At 38.6% G+C, this 20,497-nt stretch overlaps 4 protein-coding genes across 5 annotated transcripts; 1 reads left to right on the top strand and 3 right to left on the bottom strand.

Annotated features, from left to right (window-relative positions):
- The first annotated feature begins 2,279 nt into the window (after positions 1-2,279).
- On the top strand, positions 2,280-3,070 carry LOC121751767 (auxin-responsive protein IAA28-like). The gene is made up of 3 exons (XM_042146557.1): positions 2,280-2,500; positions 2,605-2,792; positions 2,979-3,070. The coding sequence occupies exons 1-3, from the start codon at positions 2,280-2,282 to the stop codon at positions 3,068-3,070; spliced, it is 501 nt and encodes a 166-aa protein (XP_042002491.1).
- A 1,884-nt stretch (positions 3,071-4,954) lies between these two features.
- LOC121752462 (probable clathrin assembly protein At4g32285) lies at positions 4,955-7,659 on the bottom strand. 2 transcript variants are annotated; one of them, XM_042147550.1, is made up of 2 exons: positions 7,309-7,659; positions 4,955-7,077 (listed from the first exon to the last, which is right to left on the bottom strand). In XM_042147550.1, exon 2 carries the CDS (start codon positions 7,050-7,052, stop codon positions 5,136-5,138), a length of 1,917 nt encoding a protein of 638 aa, XP_042003484.1. In that variant the 5' UTR covers positions 7,053-7,077; positions 7,309-7,659; the 3' UTR covers positions 4,955-5,135. The 2 variants fall into 2 exon arrangements, with proteins under 2 accessions (XP_042003484.1, XP_042003483.1); XM_042147549.1 differs by having other exon boundaries at positions 4,955-7,082; positions 7,309-7,658.
- A 2,900-nt stretch (positions 7,660-10,559) lies between these two features.
- On the bottom strand, positions 10,560-11,451 carry LOC121753325 (copper transporter 5.1-like). The gene has a single exon (XM_042148582.1). The coding sequence runs from the start codon at positions 11,270-11,272 to the stop codon at positions 10,844-10,846; it is 429 nt and encodes a 142-aa protein (XP_042004516.1). The 5' UTR covers positions 11,273-11,451; the 3' UTR covers positions 10,560-10,843.
- Positions 11,452-17,468: 6,017 nt separating this feature from the next.
- Positions 17,469-17,991, bottom strand: LOC121751766. Its single transcript, XM_042146556.1, has one exon. It carries the CDS (start codon positions 17,826-17,828, stop codon positions 17,469-17,471), a length of 360 nt encoding a protein of 119 aa, XP_042002490.1. The 5' UTR covers positions 17,829-17,991.
- Between the last annotated feature and the right edge of the window lie 2,506 nt (positions 17,992-20,497).

Genomic DNA, 20,497 nt, shown 5'->3' with positions numbered 1-20,497 from the left:
AATAGGCCGAGAGTAAGGTTCCAGTTATTACAATGTGAATAAATGGAGAAATCATTGTGTATCTTGAAAAAATTGTTTTCCAAATGTTTATGTTGTTAAATTAGGACTGAATGTATGTAGTGATTATGCAAAATTTCAAATTTTTATATCTTACTTAACAAAATTGACAATATATTTGTAATCCGAGTAGTTAAATCATAGTACCAAATTGAAAAATTAAATTTGGTCAGATTTCTTTTCTTTGAAAATTCGAATTTTCGATTCAATTTGGATTGGTTTTTAGAAACAGAAAAAATGTTAAAATCTGAATTACTAAAACTTTGGATATTTTGAATCAGATCGGATTTATATTATCTCCAAATTCAAATTTGGTATAATTCCGACCAAAAATTCAAATGCTCGCTCCTATCCCAACTCGTCCTTTCCTTCGGGGTCGAACCAATTTTGACAGCTCCGTATCTCAATGTCATTCAACAAACATAGTAGTACAATTTTGATATTGCACATCTCAAATTACTATTATTCTTAAAAGACACATATTAAAAGTATGTACTAACATAAGAGTATGATATGTCTCGATCGAAAGCAATGGTCATGAAAGGAACAAGAGGAAAGAAAAGCCTTGAGGAACACACACATGCCTACGTACTACACAATTAGTGCATAAAGACAAGTAATCTTTGAGTTCACATCATCTCACTTTAAAGAATGTGTTGATGATTGATTGATGAGCAACTATTTTGGTTCATGAACCTCATCTTACTTTGATTAAGATCAAATCACAAGATAATTGTTACTATGATTTATGAATGATAACATATTCATTTCTTTTGGAAGATAATAGTAATTTAAATTATGAAATTTGTTCAAATTCTAGTTAGTCTTGTAGTATAGTTTAAGAACATAACACTATTAAATTTATACTTTTTTAATTGCTTTATTCGTGTACAAAACGTCTTTTGCTAATGCTAAGTGATCAGTTTCATTAAATGGAGAAAAAAGGAAGAAAAAAATATTACTCCCTCCGTTCCATAGTAATGGAGTCATTTGTTACATTCCATTGTAGTAGAGTCATTTCCCTTTTTAGTAAAAGTCAATACATTTTTCCTCACTTACTTTACTCTCTCTTACTTTAGTCTATCTTCATCTCTCTACTTTTTTAATCTCCGTGCCGAAAAGAAATTATGCCCTCACTACTATGGAACGGAGCGTACTTTTTTAGTGAAACGATATTATTGCTTTGATGTTCCCCAAGAGATCTCATTTTGTACATAGATAATCAGAAGCAAAAGGAGACCAGTTCACTATTTGTATGCCGACACTAAATATCAGACTCGATGGGTTAAAGAAAATTCATTAACACCAAAATATCTAACAGGACCAAGTTGGTTATCAAAATCATACGACTTTGATGATAAAATCCATCAATAATTCATAATTATAAACATATATATGTGTCTTGCAAGAAAATGATAAATAATTTGAATATGGCCTCATTCATTACTTCAACTTGTAATTTTTAGGATTATTGGGACCTCCCAAACCCTATCCATGTCTATGAATAGACAACATCACTTGGACCCTTTTATTTAGATAGTTGCTCAAATTATTAAATGTATGTAGTACATACTCTAATATACTATTTCAAAATTGTGGACATATCAAACTAAGCTTCAAAATTTGTTAAATTCATCAAGGTAGTTAGTGTAAATCAGGTGGGATGCAAAAAATGTTAATTTAAGATCTCCTATTAAACCTACTTTGTAACTCATCTTTTCCGGTCAAGTTCTCCGTTCTCTCTTGCTTTCGGCAATTTCAATAAATTCAACTATAAAGAAAATAAGGAGGTATATTTAATATGATCAATAATGGTTTTTTATTGAGCATGTGATGACTCAAACCATCAACCTAATAGATAAAGGAGAAACGTTTACCAACTAAATTGAAGTTTATCATGAAAATAAATGAGGCTGAAGCCCCTACCCTCTTATATGTGTGTGTGTTCATCGCACTACAATATAGCCACGTCACTAGTTCAAATCGCAAGAAAATTGTCTTTTCGAGATCTTGAATTTACAATTTTGAAAATTCAACCTTTTCCACTAGGGTTTTTTTTTATAATTTTTTTCCGCGTCCGGCCTTACGTACGTGCAATATGTTGATAGGAGCATGGATTAGACTAAACCTAGAAGATGTGGGATCAATATGTTTTGTGTGTATATGTCATATGTGCATGTATTTTTTGGGCAATGGCTGATAACTGGGACTACTAGGCATTGATGGAACTTGAACTCGGACTTGCTCTTCCCAACCACAACGCGAATAACAATGGATTCAAGACCGGAAACCACAAGGAATATAGACCGAAACGGTTGTTTCTCGAAGATCACATGACCGCCACCGGAGTTGGGGGTACGACTTTATCATTGCTCTCATGGAGCGGCGTTGCAAAGATGGAGGACAGCGTCGGCCGCCCTCCAAAGTATAGGAAACCCCACGAGTAAGGCTAATATTTTGTAACCTAGCTAAGTGACGCATTTCTTTAAATATTTCAATTTTGATATTTACCTTTCTTTTTTCTATTTTTTCTCTTCTTTCTATTAGTGATAGTGGTCACCGAAGATTGCCACCGACGGACTCGTCGCACTTGATAGCGACAGAGCAAGTTGAGAGAAAGTCGATGCACGTGAAGGTGAAGATGGAGGGTGTCGCCATTGGGCGAAAAGTCGATCTTAGGGATTTCGATTCCTATCATGATTTGACAAAAACATTGATGGATATGTTTGCTAAATGTATATATGCCCTGATTTTTCTTTTCTACCAACCGTCGCTTTTCACTCAAAATTCGTGGCAGTGTCAGTCAGCATTGCTACGAATTTTGGTCACCAAATGTCAAATTTTGGATTGCGGCGGAATTTTGTTAGTTGGTTACAATGTTTTCGTGCGATTTGACAGTTTTCTTATGTACAAATATGCAGATAGTAAAATTGAGAGTGGGGAAGAGTACACTTTATTGTACTTGGACAAAGAGGGAGATTGGATGTTAGTTGGAGACTTGGATTGGGAGTAAGTATATAATTAGTGTACTAGTTAATACTATAATGAATTTTCATTAATTTTCTTACAGCAACATACTTAACTTTTTTTTAATATTAATTGCAGGGAATTTGTTGACTCTTTTAGACGTGTCGAGATACTAAAGAATGACAACAAAATGGGCTTTCGATTATTGTTGTCTAAAAATTAATACCATATGATGTCTATTGCTTGTATTTGTGAAGTATTTCATCAAAAAAATTTGTATTTAAGAATTCAACTGTACAAAAGTGTAAAAGAAATTGTATTTCAAAATTGTGTGTAAATTACAAGCCACATCCATAAATAATGAAGGAATCGAATCGAACTTCAATTTATTGGTCCGTAATCAATTTAGCCTTTACTAAATTGACATATGCATAGACCAACTGACAGAGGTTAGAGGAATAGACATGGCCTAAAATTAAAGAACCGAAGAGAAATGAGTGCAAAACATTGGTTTGAGAAAACAAATAAATAAAAAGTTACTATTTTATACTATAAATATAGTTTTACATTAGATTAATGCATGATACTGGTTTTAAAATATAAGTAATAAATATATAGTTTCAAATTCCTACAAATATTATTTTTTCAACGTTCTCCTAACAACGAGGATGATACAAACAAGAGATACTGTGTAGTTTGATAAAGCACGTTTGCATGTATAATACTAATAATTTATAAATGGACAAATTGTCATGATGTTTTAATTTATTTTTGAAGTTATGAGATAAGCTAGAATTCAGTGCATTTCATCAGGTTTGGACAATGAAATATGCCCAAGTGGAAGATAGAATATAGCTTAGGGCTTTATAAGAAATTAAACATTTACAATATTCACCTAATTGTGAGTATTACTGTGCGAATCGTCTATAATTTACGTGAACAAAATATAAAATATTTTTTTAAATCCAATTTCTTGATTCAACAAAATTTGAAATGGTGTCATGTGATGCCATGTGACTGGGAGAAGGCTAATCCCGTGTGGTGCCCTGTGGTTGGGATTTGGGACGAAGGCTAAGGGCGCAGTAGGCATGCTTGAGCCTGCAAAAACGTGTTTTGGCGTTTGAGCCCACCGGCTAGTGCTCAATGCCTTTTTTTTACCACACGTATACCGAACCCGACTAATCCTGCTCGACAGGATTTGTGAATTAAGGCTGAAAGTCTATCAACGGGTTGCAGGGTTTAAAACAGCTAAATGCTGCCAGCTGCGCTACGACCAGTTGGTAGTGCTCAATGCTCATTAATATCCCCTAGTTTGTGCGAAAAAAGGCAATTCCTCTCACAGTTTGATCAATAGTCATACTAAGCTTAATGTTGACTAGCAAGCCGCCTACACGTCAAAATTAATTCCACCAAAACAGACTAAGCCTCTCACCAAAATTAAATTCACCAATTCAACTCAACGACAACGATGTTGCACTCTACAACTCCAACCTGGAAGCAACTACTATCACCACCTTTTTCTCAAATCAATTTCCAATTTTCCACTATTTCCAAATTTTCACCTCAAGATAAGGTAGTCCAACTTTTGTCAATTTCCAACGAGTAAGACCAGACATGAAGCATAAATAAAGATTAGTCAACCAGAAAAGAAATATGGACACATGACAAGATCATATCAATCTTCAACTTAGCTAGATTCTTTAGATGCTTGCCTTCCAGAAATGAGAGAATCTACAAGAATGAAATTTTATCTAGAAACTACTAATATTCCATACCCAGATTTGGATTATCATTCTATTGGCACACTTAGTTACTAAACAATCAAAATCCACTAAAGACAGACAAACTTGCCAGTAATGTCAGATGCAAATGGTTCTAAACAATATCAGTATCCCTACAAGCAGAAATAAGCCTAATTGCAACATCTAGATACACAAAATTATCATATTAGAAAGAAAAGAATAGGATTAGTTGTTCTAGAACAAGCACCTGCTATCCCAAATAAAAATAATATTGCAAAACAGAAATGCACAAATGCCAGCAAAACCACCTCAAATACATTGAATATCACAAGAATTAAAATCTAACGTATAGAAAAATTTACCAAGAAATCAGTAGGGTGTATAGTAGTAACCAGCAGGTGGCACTCCGACTCCATTCACTGGTGGCATACCATACGGCATTGGAGGCTGTACGCCGGGAGCATGATATCCGCCTGCACCGATCTTGGCCAGGCTCGTCTGGCCTTGCATCCCGTCTCTGTGATACTGCTGCCACACCATCTGCTCCTGCACCAGCAGTTGCTGCTTCTTCTCCATGTCGGCCATCTGCATGTACGAAGGAGGCGCAATGCTTAAAGACGCAGCAAATGGATCCTGTCCCACGGTCTGGACTGTTCCATCGGGCGCAGGGAGTGCCAGGACTGGAGTTTTACTCGCTCCAGGACCTGGCAGCGCAACACTGCTGGCACTGCCACCACTCAAGTGAGAAGTGCTCACATGCTGCTTAACCATTCCCTGATCATACATGCCATTCAACAGCAACGGATCAAGTCCACCGCCCATTGAAGCCTTTTGCTGAGACAAATGGCTAGCAGTTTCGACAAGAGCCAATTCCCAATCAGCCTTGCCCGTCTCTGCAGCCGGATTTTGCCAGGCGGAAGTCACCTCCAATTCCCCATTCGAATGGAATGCTTCCCACGAGCCATTCCCTTTGTTAGCCACCGGTCCAGCAAACAATGCCAGAGCAAACTTATTCCCTTGATCATCAGCAGTCGCTCCCTCATCCCTTAGATCCAGCAGATCGCCTTGAATGGCAGGCTTAGGAGGTTCAGGCTCAGGCTGTGGCGGGGGGGTATGGTCCTCAGGAGGCGGCAGCGCCTTAGTCTCTTGCACCAGCTCTTCTTCCACAGGAGGAGCCGGCAGTGCCTCCACCTTCCTCTCTGGGCTCTTCGTCACCTTAGCCCTGTCCCTCACAAATTCCTCCAAAGTCTCCAACAATTTGCCAGTAATTTTCTGAACTTCGGGAAACTCAGAAGACCTCGACACACCAATATCATTGCACCAGTTATAGAATCCGATCAATTCGTCTATCTGCTTCGCTGAGCTAGCATAAGCGTCAAACGCCTTGACACAATCTTGATACTCCATATCAAAGAACTTGTCAAGAAGGACAGCCAAAACCTCGCAGATATCAGCATACAGCTTGAAGCTCTCCTTAACAATAGTATACACTGCAACCAGAATCATCCTCTCATTCTTTGCCAAACCCGTAGGCCGGCAAGACAAAAACCGATCCAACAGCCTCTTCAAATGACTCATCTTCCCAAAGATCCTCTCGGGCGCCATATCCCTAAGAGAAGTAGCATCTTTCTTCGCCTGTGTCGACTCTCTCACATCACCAGACGACCTAGATCTGCGCATCCCATAGGGCTCCTCCCGATACTCGTGACTATACTCGTATCCATTACCCCTGTTTGATCCTGGTGGTGATCTATAGTTATACCTATCATCTCTAGCCCCAGATCTCTCAATCTCACCACCATTCCCACTCTGCTTCCGCTCATAAATCATCATCTCCAGCCTCTGATCCAAGTAAAGCGCATAAGTCCTCACAAAAGCCGAATGATCCCAAGAACTCGAGTGCGCCTCATCGCGAAAATCAGACATATTCAACAACCTAGTCCCCCTTCTAGTAGCATACATGATTTCCTGCTGGAAGACAGCATCTCCTTCATTGAGCAATCGATGAATTAGCATCAAACACTTAAGAGCCACAATCCAATCACGCGTTTTCCCCAACCTTCTAGACACAGCGACTACACAGGCGCTAACATACCCTCTGGAAAACGAGGTCAACTGGAGAATCTCCCTCAAATACTTCTCCGACGCCGGATCGTCGTCGTGGCTGGTGGCTTTGACTATGGCGACCTCCAGCTCCGGCGCCATGTTGCTCGCGACCTTAGCGATCCCGATGCTGGTCTGATCCTTCACCGCCCCGATCGCTTTCCGAATCGTGCTCGGCGCCATCGCTCTACCCGATCTCGTCAATACCCTACGCTAACAACACCAAAAACACAAATTCAACGCAAAATCATACCCTACATCACTCGATACACTCAATTCAGCTAAGAATCTCAAAATTCCAGCAACTTAACCAACCAATTTCAATAAAAAATAAATAAAAATGAAAAGTAACAGTCAGCTCCGTTTCAACGAAAACACAAACTTCCGGCGATTAAATTACAAAAATCAAACAAATGGAGCCTTCAATTCATTCACCTACCTAAAAATGAGGAACTGGAGGCGCTGCAGCTGCAGTAGAGTGTGTGATGTGTGAAATTGGGGGTTTGTGGTGGAGGATGCGACGATTCTCTCTCTAGATTTGCTGCGAACTTGGGGAGAGAGAAAGGTATGTAAATGGAATGGAGGGTAAAAACAATAAAAATTAAGAAAAAGTAAAGGAAAAGGAGAATAGAAAGGTGGATTGAAATGGTGCGGTGAGATCCGGGAGAATCACGGCCGTCGATTTTGATCGGAAAATATATATTGAAGGAGGCGGTGGTACAGTTGGTGTGAGTTGCTGCTCGGTTGTCTCGCTCTCGTCTACCGCTTGAATTCTGGATGTGTTGTTTATTTTTAGAAATAATTTTGTAAATTAAGGTAATTTAATATACTCTAATTAATTTCAAGTATGGTCAATACTATTTTTTACAGTAGATCTACATATTTTAATGCTAGATTTGTTGAATTTGTTAATGGAAAATTATATGTAATCTATTGTTTTCCTAAGATTATACTGTAGAATTGTTAACTTTCCTAATACGATATTGGCATATTTAATTGTATTTTGATAGTATATATATGGAAATTATTATCATTGATATTGTTGATATTTTACTATATAGATTATGGATAATATGTCACGTCGTCATCGATGATATGACATTTAAGGGGTGATTCATTAATATTAATTTAATCTAATGCAAAACAGGTAAGTATCAATTAGGACAGATTATATACAAATACAATAATGAGAAGTGGAGTTTTTCATTTTTACGGCAGGATTAATTTGACTTTATTAAAGGGTGAACACTTGTAATTAAATTAAAAAAGTAAATAAATTAAAAGATAAAAAATGATTGTCCGTTCATGATTCAAACTTTCGAGCTATTGATCATGTAAAAATATTTTATCAGTTAATTAGTAATATTCGTTAGAAAAATGCGATTTCGATCGCAACGAACACACGATATAGAATTTATTAATTGCACTATACCCACAAAAAACATCTGCCTAAGTTAAAGGAAAACCGCATTAAAACTCTCATATTCAGATTAGAACCTTCAAATTAATTTTGATTTATTTTAGAGTAAAAGGCAATCGGGCTTCTTTTACATTTAGTTGAGTTTTTAAACTTCATACTAATTGTGATTAACTATTCAAGCATATGAGTATATTTCGAAATGTAGTTAATAAATCATGCTCCATAAAACGTTGCCCATAACCAATGGGATTATTTATAAAGATAACTACTAATATTAATTTTACTTTATAGAGTTAGTCTCCTTTTTCAAGTTAAAGTCAGTTGTGTACCGGTTGATTTCGTTGCTCTTAGACCATTTTTAATCGTACACCAAAATCCATTTTTGATGTAGACAATTTCTCCAATCATACACCATACTCAAACCCATTTTTGAGGTTTTCAATGGATTAACACCATATTTGGTGTTATTGCAAATTTTTTGTGAGAAAACTACCCAAAAATGGTGTAGATTTTAAATATGGTGTAAATGATAGGAGTAAAACTAGTTTTGGTGTGATATATACTCAAAAATAAGTTTGAATTTGACGTAAATGGTTGGAGATGGCCTTAATCTTATGCCGTTTTCTATTTTGAACTGTTAATTTCATTTACTTATTTGTTATTGCTTCACATACTACTCCCTCCGTTTCCTTATAATTGAGACGAAACTTTTCAGCACAGAGTTTAAGCACATAGTTTAAGATATGGATGTTGAATGTGTTAAATAAATAGATGAAAAAAGCAAAAGAGGAAAAAAAGGAGAGAATAAACTAAAAAGTGAATAAAGTAAGAGAAAAAAATAAAGTAAGAAAGAAAAAAAATTATTATATATGAAAAATTACTCAACTATGAGAGAATTTTTTGAAATGAGAAAATAACTCAACTATAAGGGAACATAAGGAGTATTATTATGCAACTCATCAACGTTTTAGCTCGTGCGTTTTCTGACACATTAGAAAAAAGGCATTAGAGCATCCACAATGGCGGCGAGCGGACCGACTAGCCGATCCCCGGCACTCGCTGGTTCGCTCGCCGAACCATTGTAACCGGTGAGGGCCATTTCGGCGAAAAAATCAGCGAGCGCATGCCGATCCGCGAGCGCTGGCCGATGCCCTCGCCGGTCCGCTCGCCGCCATTGCAGGCCCCGGATCAGCGAGCGATCGTCCAACGATTTTTTTTTAAAATTTTCAAAACACTATCTATATATACGCGCTTTGCACGTCATTTTCATTCGCACCACTTGTTTTAACGAGTACTCTCTCTATCTTAATTTTTGTACAAGATCAACAACGGGAAATGGAGAACAACAACGAAGTCCAGTGACGACCGGGTCTCAAACTCCCCCGATAACTGTGGGAGGTGGATGGGGTCTGATGTCCGGGTACTACAACATGTACCCGTGGCAGCAAATGATGCCCAGGATGGCAGCCGGGGGGAGTATGCCGGCTTGGCAGGGGGTACCAGGGATGCAACCCGGTATGCAACTGATGTCGGGGTGGGCACCCGGGATGCAGATGATGCCGGGGGGGGACCGGCAATGCAAGGGACGCCGGGGGGTACCGGCGACGCAAGGGACGCCGGAGGGGGAAAACGTCTATCGTCCCAATTTTGATTTTTCGATTGCTTCTTCGTACACATCGACCCCAACGGAGGCGCAGTTCACGCAATATGAGACTTTCCCCTTAGATGAGTTGGGGTTTGATCTTCTCAGGGTTTCAGAAACACCCGTTCAAACGGGGGGAGTAGGGCAGGGTCGGGGCGCCCCAAAGAAGAAGGGCAAGGGGAAGAGGGTCGACGAGTCGTCGCAGCCGTGTGAGGACGTCAGCTCGGTACGGATGAAGTGGACGAATGCGGAGAACTTTGCGCTGTCCAAGGCGTGGGTGAGTGTTTGTGATGATCCCCTCACTTCGAACAATCTGAGGATCGTCAACTTGTGGGTCAAAATAGCAGCAACCTACAAGGGATTTTGCCCGAAGGGGAGGCCGCGCAGCGAGGAGGAGTGCCGGAATCCCACCATCACTTATCGTGTTTTTATGTAGGTAGTAGGAGATATAGCAAGAGGTGTTATATGTGATCCTCATGGACGAACGATCGCGTCTAACCTGGATACCTAAGAAAACGCGATGAAGTAGTACTCATTCTCCACACAAAATTAATCTCGAATAATTTGAGATCAATTGATTTTTGGACAATGATCAAGTTAATCTCATTACTTTACCAAAATCAGGAAATTATATTGTGAATCACATAATTAAACTATGTCAAACTTATAAGTTACGCATAAAAATTACACATAATTTCCCTATATGAATTACATGAATACACAGATCCAAACTAAATTCAGTGTTTTTTTTTTCAAATTAAGAAACATAGGTAGATTAAAAAGGATACAATTTCGGAACCCTATCCCCAAATCGCCAAATACAAAAGAAATCCAAAAAAGACCAAATCAATCAAAGACGATCCGATCTCAATCGATTCCAATACCAACACACCTCAATCCACCAAATCCAAATCAAGCGCAGGCGCAGGGATTGTCAACCACCACCACTTCCTCATCGCCGCCGCGGAACGCCAGGTATCCCGCGGCGAGCCCGACCACCACCGCGATGAACACGCCGGCGTTGAACGACATCACCGCCAGCATCAGGAAGTACCCGATCGCAGAATTGACTCCGAATAGGACCGATCCGGCGAGCTGGTAGGGCCCAAAGCGGCGGCCGCTGAGCTTGTTCAGGAGAGGAGTCTCGGCGGCGGAGGATGGAGGGGGTTTGGCAACGGAGAGGAGCTTCAATCGGAGGCGGCGCTCCTCCATGTACTGGTAGAAGGCGCCGAAGAGGAAGAGGGCGAGGAGAGAGAGGAAGTAGCCCGGCCAGGAATTGGTCTGCCATGAATCGAAGAGGATGGTGACGCTTCGGCCCCAGTAAAAGGTCATGTGCATCATCGTTTCGGATGGAGGAGGAATTTGGGGTTCTTTTGTTGTTTTTTGGGGAATTTGCAGAGTTTGAAGGGGAGTTTGATTTCGTGTAGTCGGTGGGGATTGGGTTGGGTTTTTTTTTGTTTGGAAAAAAGGATTGGAATTATTTTATTCCTTTTTTCTAGGTAGCGTTGGATTCTATGGAAATAGATGATTGGTTTCATATATTTATTTTTGTTTTGATTTAATTTTTTGGGTTTTATATTGTACAATTTGTACTACTGTACTTGTGTTTCTCAATAAGGGTATTCCCTTTAGACTATCCACGACGCTGACGCTATACCGTTCCTTAACCGTTCCTTAAACTACTATTTGAGAGTCTCACTGTACTTTTTTACTCCATCCCTTATCTGTCCATTAACTGTTTACTGTTCCTTATATTATTATTCATTCAATTTCATTTTTTTATTTCCAACCAAATCCAATTTAAAAAACACACTTCATTAAAAAACGCCCAACATAAAATAAAAATACAACTAAAAAGTTAATAAAATAAAAAAACACACAATTAAAATCCTAAAAAATTAAACGTGACATAATTTAAAATACAATTTTATAGAAAATAAAAAAACTACCCCGTCGGCGAATCATCCCCCGAAAGCGGTGGAGGTGCAATAGGAGGCGGAAGGCCAAGTTGTGCTGCCATATAGACAATTCCGTTCCACCAGGCTTGGTATTGGCCTGGCGAGAAGCGGGAAGTGTCCGCCATTGTGGTGGTCATGTACACGGCCATAAGGGTGTTGGGGGGTCCCCCGAGACCGAGCCCGAGCCTGCCTGGCTTGATTCGCCTCGGCCCTGCCTCGCTCTAGTCGCCTTCACCGCCTTGGTCCCTTGCGGCCCACGGCCGGATCCCCCGGCATCGCCAGCCGTGCCCGCAAACTCCTGCTAGACAGCCTCTTGTGCGCCGCAAACTCGTCGTGTGCTTCGTGCGCTTCGAGATTGAGCCCGAGCTGGAGCGGACACTGCCGGCCCACCTTTCCTCGTTCTTGACGACCTGCCAAATATCAACATATTTGAATTGTTTACCGGTGTCCTGGTTGTAGGCGCGCAAAGCCGCCCTCAGAATGTCGGCGCCCGAAGTTCCGCTTTGGTAGTGCGCCGCTTCGGACGAGTAGATACCGCAATTTTTTGACCTGTTTGTCGACTCGGCTAACGAGCGGAGAATCTTATATGTGCGCTTCTGAGACCCTTTCGGCTTAATCTGGTGGTAGGTCTCGGCGACCTTTTGTGATGAGATGTTAGATGAAAATTGGGGAGGAAATTGAGATGATTTAGGAAGAATACATATGTAGTTGTGTGTGACATGAGGATGAATTATGAGTATTTATAGAGTAAAAAATTAATTAAAAAAACGGATATATACGGTAATATTACCGTTTACAAAAATGTTTTTATTATTTTTTTAAAAATTCGATTTTTTTTAAAAAAAGATTTATTGCGTCAGCGCGTTACGACGACCACTGGCGGGCCGGCGAGTGAGCGTCACGCATGGCGCAGGGGCGCGCCACGTCGCCATTGCGCGTGGCGAGACAGCCCGTCTCGTATCTCGCAGGGACGGGTCTCGGGACGTGATGGTGAAAGGCTGTGGACGGAACGGTGTGCCGCAACGCGTCGAGCGAGCGTTCCGTCCCTCCACGACGGAACGCATGACTGTGGCGCGCCGCGTTGTGGATGCTCTTATCCCATGTCCAATAAAGTTAGACTCGTGTTCTATTTTGGGATGTTTCAATTAAATTGAGTCTTTTTTTATTTTTTAAAAAAAGTAAAAACATCTAATTACTCTTACTTTACTTTACTCTTTATTTATCTGTTTTACTTTATGGAGTTGAGAAATATTTTCTTCTAAAAAAATTATGGAGTTGAGAAACATTTTCTATTTTCTGAATTTTTTTTTTCAGTAAAATTGTCTTTAAAATGACAATCGAAAATTTATACATACATCAAAGACGATAAATTAAATAATAAGTATTGTCTATTTATAAGAAAACAACATTAATATGAACAATATGAGTAATTGACAACAAAACTAAACTTCACAATTTTGCTGGCTAAATTTTAAAATTGGGGACATACTACCAAATTAACCAAACTTCATGTTTGTTGGCAATTTGCCCTTTTACTTGTGTAGTAAGTCATCTGATTGTTTTGTTTATCAAAGACATCTTGCTCAAGGTTGAATTAGTTCAGTTAGAATTATCTGATATCTGAGTCAAACTATTTACTAAAGCCGTATTGATCAAGATTGAATTGGTCCACTTAAAATTGTTGAAGATTGAATTAGATTCACTAATAATTTCTTATGCTATTTATTAACAGTCACAATTTACCATTTTAATTCATCTGTTATTAGAAGTCTCAATTCAATAAATGGCAAGTAGAGCTCATTTTTTATTAACACATTCCATTCATAAATCTAATAGTGCGACTTAAAATGTTCCAATAAAAAACTATTTTCTGACGTGCTCGAAATTTTCAATGGCCTACACAGTCAAAATCAAATTTTTAAAAGTCGAAATGCATGTAATATAATGATTAAATCAATATTATAAAAGCCGAAATAAATAGAGTTTTATCAGTCGAAATAATTATTGATTTTTTCATGTAGCCTTTGTTTATCCTTTATGCAAAATAATAAATTATGTTATTCCTCTGTCATTTAAAAATGGATGTAGTTTAAAATTGAGTACAGAGTCAACCTGGCATTCGTTAACATGTAGTACAATGGTCGTAATGTGTAGTACACACTACACAATTTACTTATATATATTAGATTACTATTAAGGGCACCCGCATTGGGGCGCCCGATGGCGGCCATCATCCTCGGGTGTGGACGATGACTCCATTGTGGGTGCCCGCCATCATCCAGGCCCTACGTCCGTGGAGGAAGCGCGGACGATAGGACTTATATATATTAGATTACTATTAAGGGCACCCGCACTGGGCGCCCGATGGCGGCCATCATCCTCGGGTGTGGACGATGGCTCCATTGTGGGTGCCCGCCATCGTCCAGGCCCTACGTCCGTGGAGGAAGCGCGGACGATGGCCTATCGTCCGAGCCATTGTGGGCGCGGCGGACGATAGGCCATCGTCCGCGCCATTGGGCGCCCCATTGTGGGATCGACGAACGATGGTCGCGGACGATGACACACATTTTTTAATTTTTTATAAATATCCATACCCCACCTTCATTCGTAACATTTCAATTCACGATTCCACTCTCGAAACTCACATTTATTATTACTACGGAATGGATTCAAGTCCCAACAGTCTGATGTTTAGTGGTGATGCGCGTTGGCCGGGTACAGAACCCGACGAATATCGGTCGTTCGACCCCAACACGCAGTACGATCCCGAATTCAGTACGGAATCATACGGTTTGTCTGACATGGAGCCACCTCCAAACTGACCCTTTCGCCCCCTCCCGCAGTGCTGCTTCCGCCGCCGACGCCATCCCAACCGCCGCCGGGAAATTGTGAAGAGTACGCCCCTGGCCGTACGAACTACCAGCCGGATGAAACTCTCGTATTGGCGAGGTGTTGGGTGGATATATCGTAGGACTCGATATTCGTGAACAACCAGAGGCAGGTCGCGTACTGGGAGCGCATCGCCGAGCGCGTACAAGCGCCATCGGGAGCAGCTCCGCAAGCACTGAGATCAGGTGAAGAAGCAAGTCAACATGTTCGCGTCGGATTACGAGAAGTGCGCGAGGGCGCAGGGGAGTGGCGAGAGCTTGAGCGACGTGCGCGCTAAAGCGTTGTTGTCGTACCAGTCCCTGCACGGCGACTTCAAGCATGAGGCCATCTGGGCGCTCTTGAGGGACAAGCAGAAGTTCCAATGCGGGATTCTGCATACTGGTGCGGCAAAGAGGACGAAGACCACCAAAGATGGTGGTTACACGAGCAGCCACAACGGTAAACGTCCGGTAGACCTCAACCGGACGTACATGGAGGAAGAGAGTTCTGGCACACCGATGTCCTCCCGGCGTCCCATAGGCGTTAAGGATGCGAAGGCCAAGGGGAAGGTGACGGCGACATCATCCTCGACCACCGCAACCCCATCGCCGTTCCTGGCCCCGACCCCGACCCCGACGACCGCCGCGTATGAGTCGTTGGCAACAGCCTCGATAGCGAGGACGTTGTTGCTGACGCACATGGCCCTCAAGAAGTGTACGGAACCCACCGAAGCCAAATATCTCCTGGCGTTGATCGATGAGCTGCGCCGGAAGTTGGGAATTGCGTAGATTAGCCAACCTGAATCGTGTAACTTTTGTGTAATTAATCTTCGACGGTTTTTAGTTACTCATTCTCCTTTTGTTAATTAGTTGCATATAATATTTGAAAACATTTAAATTAATTAAACAAAACAATAGTAAAACATATAGGGCGCGCCTTAGGGCGCTCCACTGCAGGTGGGGGTAGGAGGATAAAACTGATGACGTGGCGCGCCATAGGCGCCCCACTGTGGATGCTCTAATCTGTCCTCCCAAGCAATATGACTCCGTCTTCGGATGACACAACATGAGTGTTTTTATTTTTAGTAATTTGTCATTTTTATTATGATAAATAAAAAAAATGAAAATGAATCATCTTTAATGGAACCGAAAATACAAATGAACACATTCTACATAATTTTTCGTCACGTCATCATTCTTCTCCATTCCTAACTTAACTCTTTAGCCACAATCTCAACAATGTACGCCCTCTCTCAAGCCAAAACGTTTTAACTCACATTATTCATTCGAAATACATATAATTATCACAATTAAATTCATAAATTAATAATTCCAAATGAAAACACAATAAAAATATAATTGATAATTAAAATTTATTAATTTATATTAAAATGCATAAAAACACACAATTTAATAAATAAAATTAAAAAATGTAATTACAATAATTAATAATATAAATTAAAAATAGTGCAAAATTAAGAATGGGCCTTGCATATATGAGAAAGGGACTTGCATATATGGCCCAATTAAAAGTGTAAAGTTAAGAAAGCCTTAGAAATTTTCCCACTTCTTCCTCCCTTTCCATTTTCCCCTGCCGCCTAGCCCCCGTTTCTTTTTCCCTTTCTTTTTTTCTTTCTGCAATATCCTAAAATAACATATGACTATGCACTCTTTCCTTTTTAGTCCGTTCAACAAGAATATATACTTTTCAATTTTGGAAACTCTTACTCTAATGAGGTGGGACTCATTCTCCACTAATAATACTCTAATTATTTTTTATCTCTATCTCTCACTCTTATTTTTCCAATTTTACATTAAAACTCGTGTCGAACCCAAAATGCATATTCTTTGGGGACAGAAGGAAGGAGTACTAGACTAGTTAAACATCAAACAAAGTCTTCCAAATATGCGGGCCTTTGTGATTTAGGCTGAGCGAAGTTGGGCTGATATAACTGAAGTTGGGTCGCGTAGCATATTTATATCATACGAATTTTAAAGAAAAGTAAAGAAAATTTGTTAAAAAAAATAGTGGATTGTCGATCGTGCTTTTCTATGCTCTATTTGCTCACCCAAAAAAAAGCTACTTTTGTGGGCTGAACGAGTTTGCAAGTTTATAAAAAAATAGTGAAACTGTAAATTTGATCTATGGTGAGTCCATAATGCAAATTTGTGGCAATTTTTAAAAATAAATTGAACCCAAGTGAAAGATTCTTGAGGATTCAAAGGACTCAAACTTACATTCTGTTGCTAATAGTTTGTTCAAAATACCAATCAAGTTATAAATAATCCATTACTACATATTTTGAATGTGGGAATAAATTCTAATTTTTCTTTCACGGTGAGACACTCCTAAAACGCTTTCAAGAAATTCCAATCAATCCATATGAAATTAATCCGCGTTAGCCAATCAAACATAGGAAAAATCATCGATGAAGGACACTTGACATTTCCATACAATCAAACATACCCTTAGAATTAGTACTAATTGATTAAATCTTCAAGAATTATATACTTCATTCCATATTTCTCATATTGATTAGTTTTGTGTAATACTGTATGATAGTAGTAATGAACATAGCCATTGATCAAATACTATAATAGTAGGAGTACTAGTATGTGCTACATAAACCAAAGAAATAGCATCAATCAAAACATATCAAAAATCAGTTATTACCAATGAAAAAAAAATATATTCAAAAAACAAGTAGTAATTCAAAGAAGCCGGCCAGACTGCATGGCTGGCTCGCAGCTTTGGGTGCGGAGCAGGCCGGGCTTCTTCGACCGGGGCGAGTCAAGGCTCCTCATAAGCAGCTGCTTGACGGCGGCGATCAGGTCCTCCGTGGGCTTCTTCGGCGGGCAAAGATTCCTGAAATTCCGGCAGAAATTCATGTGCCGATCGAGGGCTTCTTCGCAGCTACCGATTCTCACCATCTCCTCCTTCACGGCCTCCGCGCAAAGCCCGCAGATCCACCGCCCCGAATAGCGGCCGCGCACGCGCTCCACGTACGCCTCCGTGCACTCCTCCGTCAGCCCGCAGCACTCGCACCGCGCCACCACTGGTTTCTGCTCCATTGTTGAATGGGGTTTGAGAATTTGTGAGGGAATTATAGGGATTTGAATTTTTTGTTCTTACCAAAATGAGTGGTGATTGAGAAGGGAATGGTGATCAAAATCGAATCTTTGGATGAAATAGTTAAAGAGATTCGGATTTTATTTTTGGTAATGAAATCTTGAATTTTTTGCTGGATTTTCGCCAACTGGTTTATCTCTCTTTCTCCCACTCGCCTTCTTCTTCTTCAACAATCTCGCCGCCGATGATGGGACGCTTGAGCACCATATACATTTCTCTCTCTCTCTAGAACTGGAAGGTTCAAGAAGGGAAGTTGTGTGTGTGGAAAAGTGAGAAAAAAAGGGGTGAATTTGATGAATTTATAGTGAATTCAGTGAGATGAAAAGTTTGAAGGAATTTTTGTTTTAGTATCTCCAATCATTGGCAGCTTCTGCGATACTGTTATTTTAGTCACGACGATGTTGTTTTCTGAGCTGCTTCGATCACCTGCTTTTCGGGTAATTTTATTACTATTTTTTTAAAAAAATTGCCCTTTAAAATTCTTCCATGGATCTGCATTTCGTTATTAGAGATTTCACGATTCTTTAATTATTGAGAATAAATATTCAGAAATGAAGTAAGTGAATGAATAGGACTCCAGTTGAACTTTGAAGTATTGATACAAAAATATATGGACGGAACCAAATAAAACTTTACTATTGCGTGAGTAGTTTAATTATTTTACTCGTTTTTTGGAAATTGAGAATTTAATGGAAAGTAGAAAATTTTGGGGGATTTTATTCGAATATTTTTGGAAGCAATCAAAATTCTAATAACCGTGACTCGATTTTTGGATAAGTTAATATCTAAATTAAATGAGTTGATCGACAATTAAGGTAAGTTTGCCAAATTAAATACTGATTTAGTATCTTTTTCGAGAATTTATTGAGTTAAAATAGTGTACCAAATCACTGAAATATTGGTCAAAATGATGAATAGATTGACCATTTTAAAGAGGGTAATTGAATTTTAACGATATCTTCTTATTATTTCAGTTTGTTTAATAGTATCAATTTATGATGGAGCATGAATAAGTCTTCAACAAATTTAACATAAACACTAAATAAAGTTTGAAATTCCGAAAACATAAACACTTAATTAGGTTATCAATTTAAAAAATTTTAGCGTTATATTATTAGAGAGATAATGACATAACTCGGGCTCACTGAAGGTGGAGTAATGCATGCTACATGTGATTATTTGTCCTAAGTCTGAAAATGCTAGTAAATTTTAATTAATTGGCCTTTAAATATTGTATTTGTTACTTTTTATAAAAATTATTTTAAATTTGTAGTGTTATTTCTCCAAGTTTTACAATATTTTGCGTAGTAATTGTTTTGAAGAAACTATATAGGCAAATTGTAATCATATTCATAATCTTGGTTAGTGGAAAATTTGATCAAATTATTTTGATCGTAATGGAAGTCAAAAAACAAAACTTCATCGATTTATTTAAAAATCATAAAATTTAAATTCGGGAAAATAAATATAATTCATTTGTACTACTTTGCTGTATTTAATGGAATTGGAGGAAACAAGTTGCTATTTTTGTTTAGTTTTTTCAATATCGTCAATATATATATAGCCTTACTATTACCGACACTACGTGTATATATATATATATATATATATATATATATATATATATATATATATATATATATATATATATATATATAGGGTTTTGATCTATGCAAAACTAGATTTAAATACAGAAACGCAGAACAATATCATAATTAGGTCACTTTTAGGTCATAATTAGGTAATTTTTAGGTCATGCTAACAAAGCATGACCTAAAACGATATTAGCATGACATTAAACCCAAATATTATAATATGACCTAAAATTGCTTAATTATGACCTTCCGTGTTTTTGGTTAATTATTGACCATTAGATCATCTAATCCTAGGGCCAAGATTTGGTCTGCATTTCTGGATTTAAACACATACTTATTTTGATCATCTCCCTATATATATATATATATATATATATATATATATATATATATATAGGGAGATGATCAAAATAAGTATGTGTTTAAATCCAGAAATGCAGCCCAAATCTCAGCCATAGGATTAGATGATCTAATGGTCAATAATTAACACAAAACACGGAAGGTCATAATTAAGCAGTTTTATGTCATATTATAAGATTTGAGTTTAATGTCATGTTAAGATCATTTTAGGTCATACTTCGTTAGTATGACCTAAAAATAAACTAACTATGACCTAAAAATGTGCTTGGCATGACACTGTTTTGCGTTTCTGTATTTAAATTTGGTTTTGCATAGATCAAAACCCTATATATATATATATATATATTTCGATGAAATAAAATACGAAATTGAAATACAATAAATGGTTATATAAACCATGTTCATAAATTGCATTCATTGCCTTGTTTAGTTGAAAATGCAGTTTAACACTTCACCTCTTGTAATATAGCCACATATATTACGTGTAGGATAATACTTCTATATAGAGTTGGTTCAAAATTTGTAGAAAATTGGTAAACGCAAGCTAGTGGAAATGATATAGTGGTGAGATAATGGTTTTGAAATAATCTGGTTGAAAAAAATGTTGATGTATTACACTTATTTTATTGTGTTTTATAATCATTTTCTTTACTTTT

The sequence above is a fragment of the Salvia splendens genome, chromosome 10, assembly GCF_004379255.2.
Source record: "Salvia splendens isolate huo1 chromosome 10, SspV2, whole genome shotgun sequence".
Classification (NCBI taxonomy): Eukaryota; Viridiplantae; Streptophyta; class Magnoliopsida; order Lamiales; family Lamiaceae; genus Salvia; species Salvia splendens.
Note: the sequence above shows the minus strand (reverse complement) of the source record. Positions and strands in the feature narration are given on the sequence as shown.

Bases quoted from the DNA above. Each gene is read 5' to 3' on its own strand.
- LOC121751767 (XM_042146557.1), top strand. From the start codon at position 2,280: ATGGAACTTGAACTCGGACTTGCTCTTCCCAACCACAACGCGAATAAC. The intron at 2,501-2,604 runs GTAAGGCTAATA...TCTTTCTATTAG, and splicing joins AAGTATAGGAAACCCCACGA to TGATAGTGGTCACCGAAGAT. The intron at 2,793-2,978 runs GTATATATGCCC...ACAAATATGCAG, and splicing joins GATGGATATGTTTGCTAAAT to ATAGTAAAATTGAGAGTGGG.
- LOC121752462 (XM_042147550.1), bottom strand. From the start codon at position 7,052: ATGGCGCCGAGCACGATTCGGAAAGCGATCGGGGCGGTGAAGGATCAG.
- LOC121753325 (XM_042148582.1), bottom strand. From the start codon at position 11,272: ATGATGCACATGACCTTTTACTGGGGCCGAAGCGTCACCATCCTCTTC.
- LOC121751766 (XM_042146556.1), bottom strand. From the start codon at position 17,828: ATGGAGCAGAAACCAGTGGTGGCGCGGTGCGAGTGCTGCGGGCTGACG.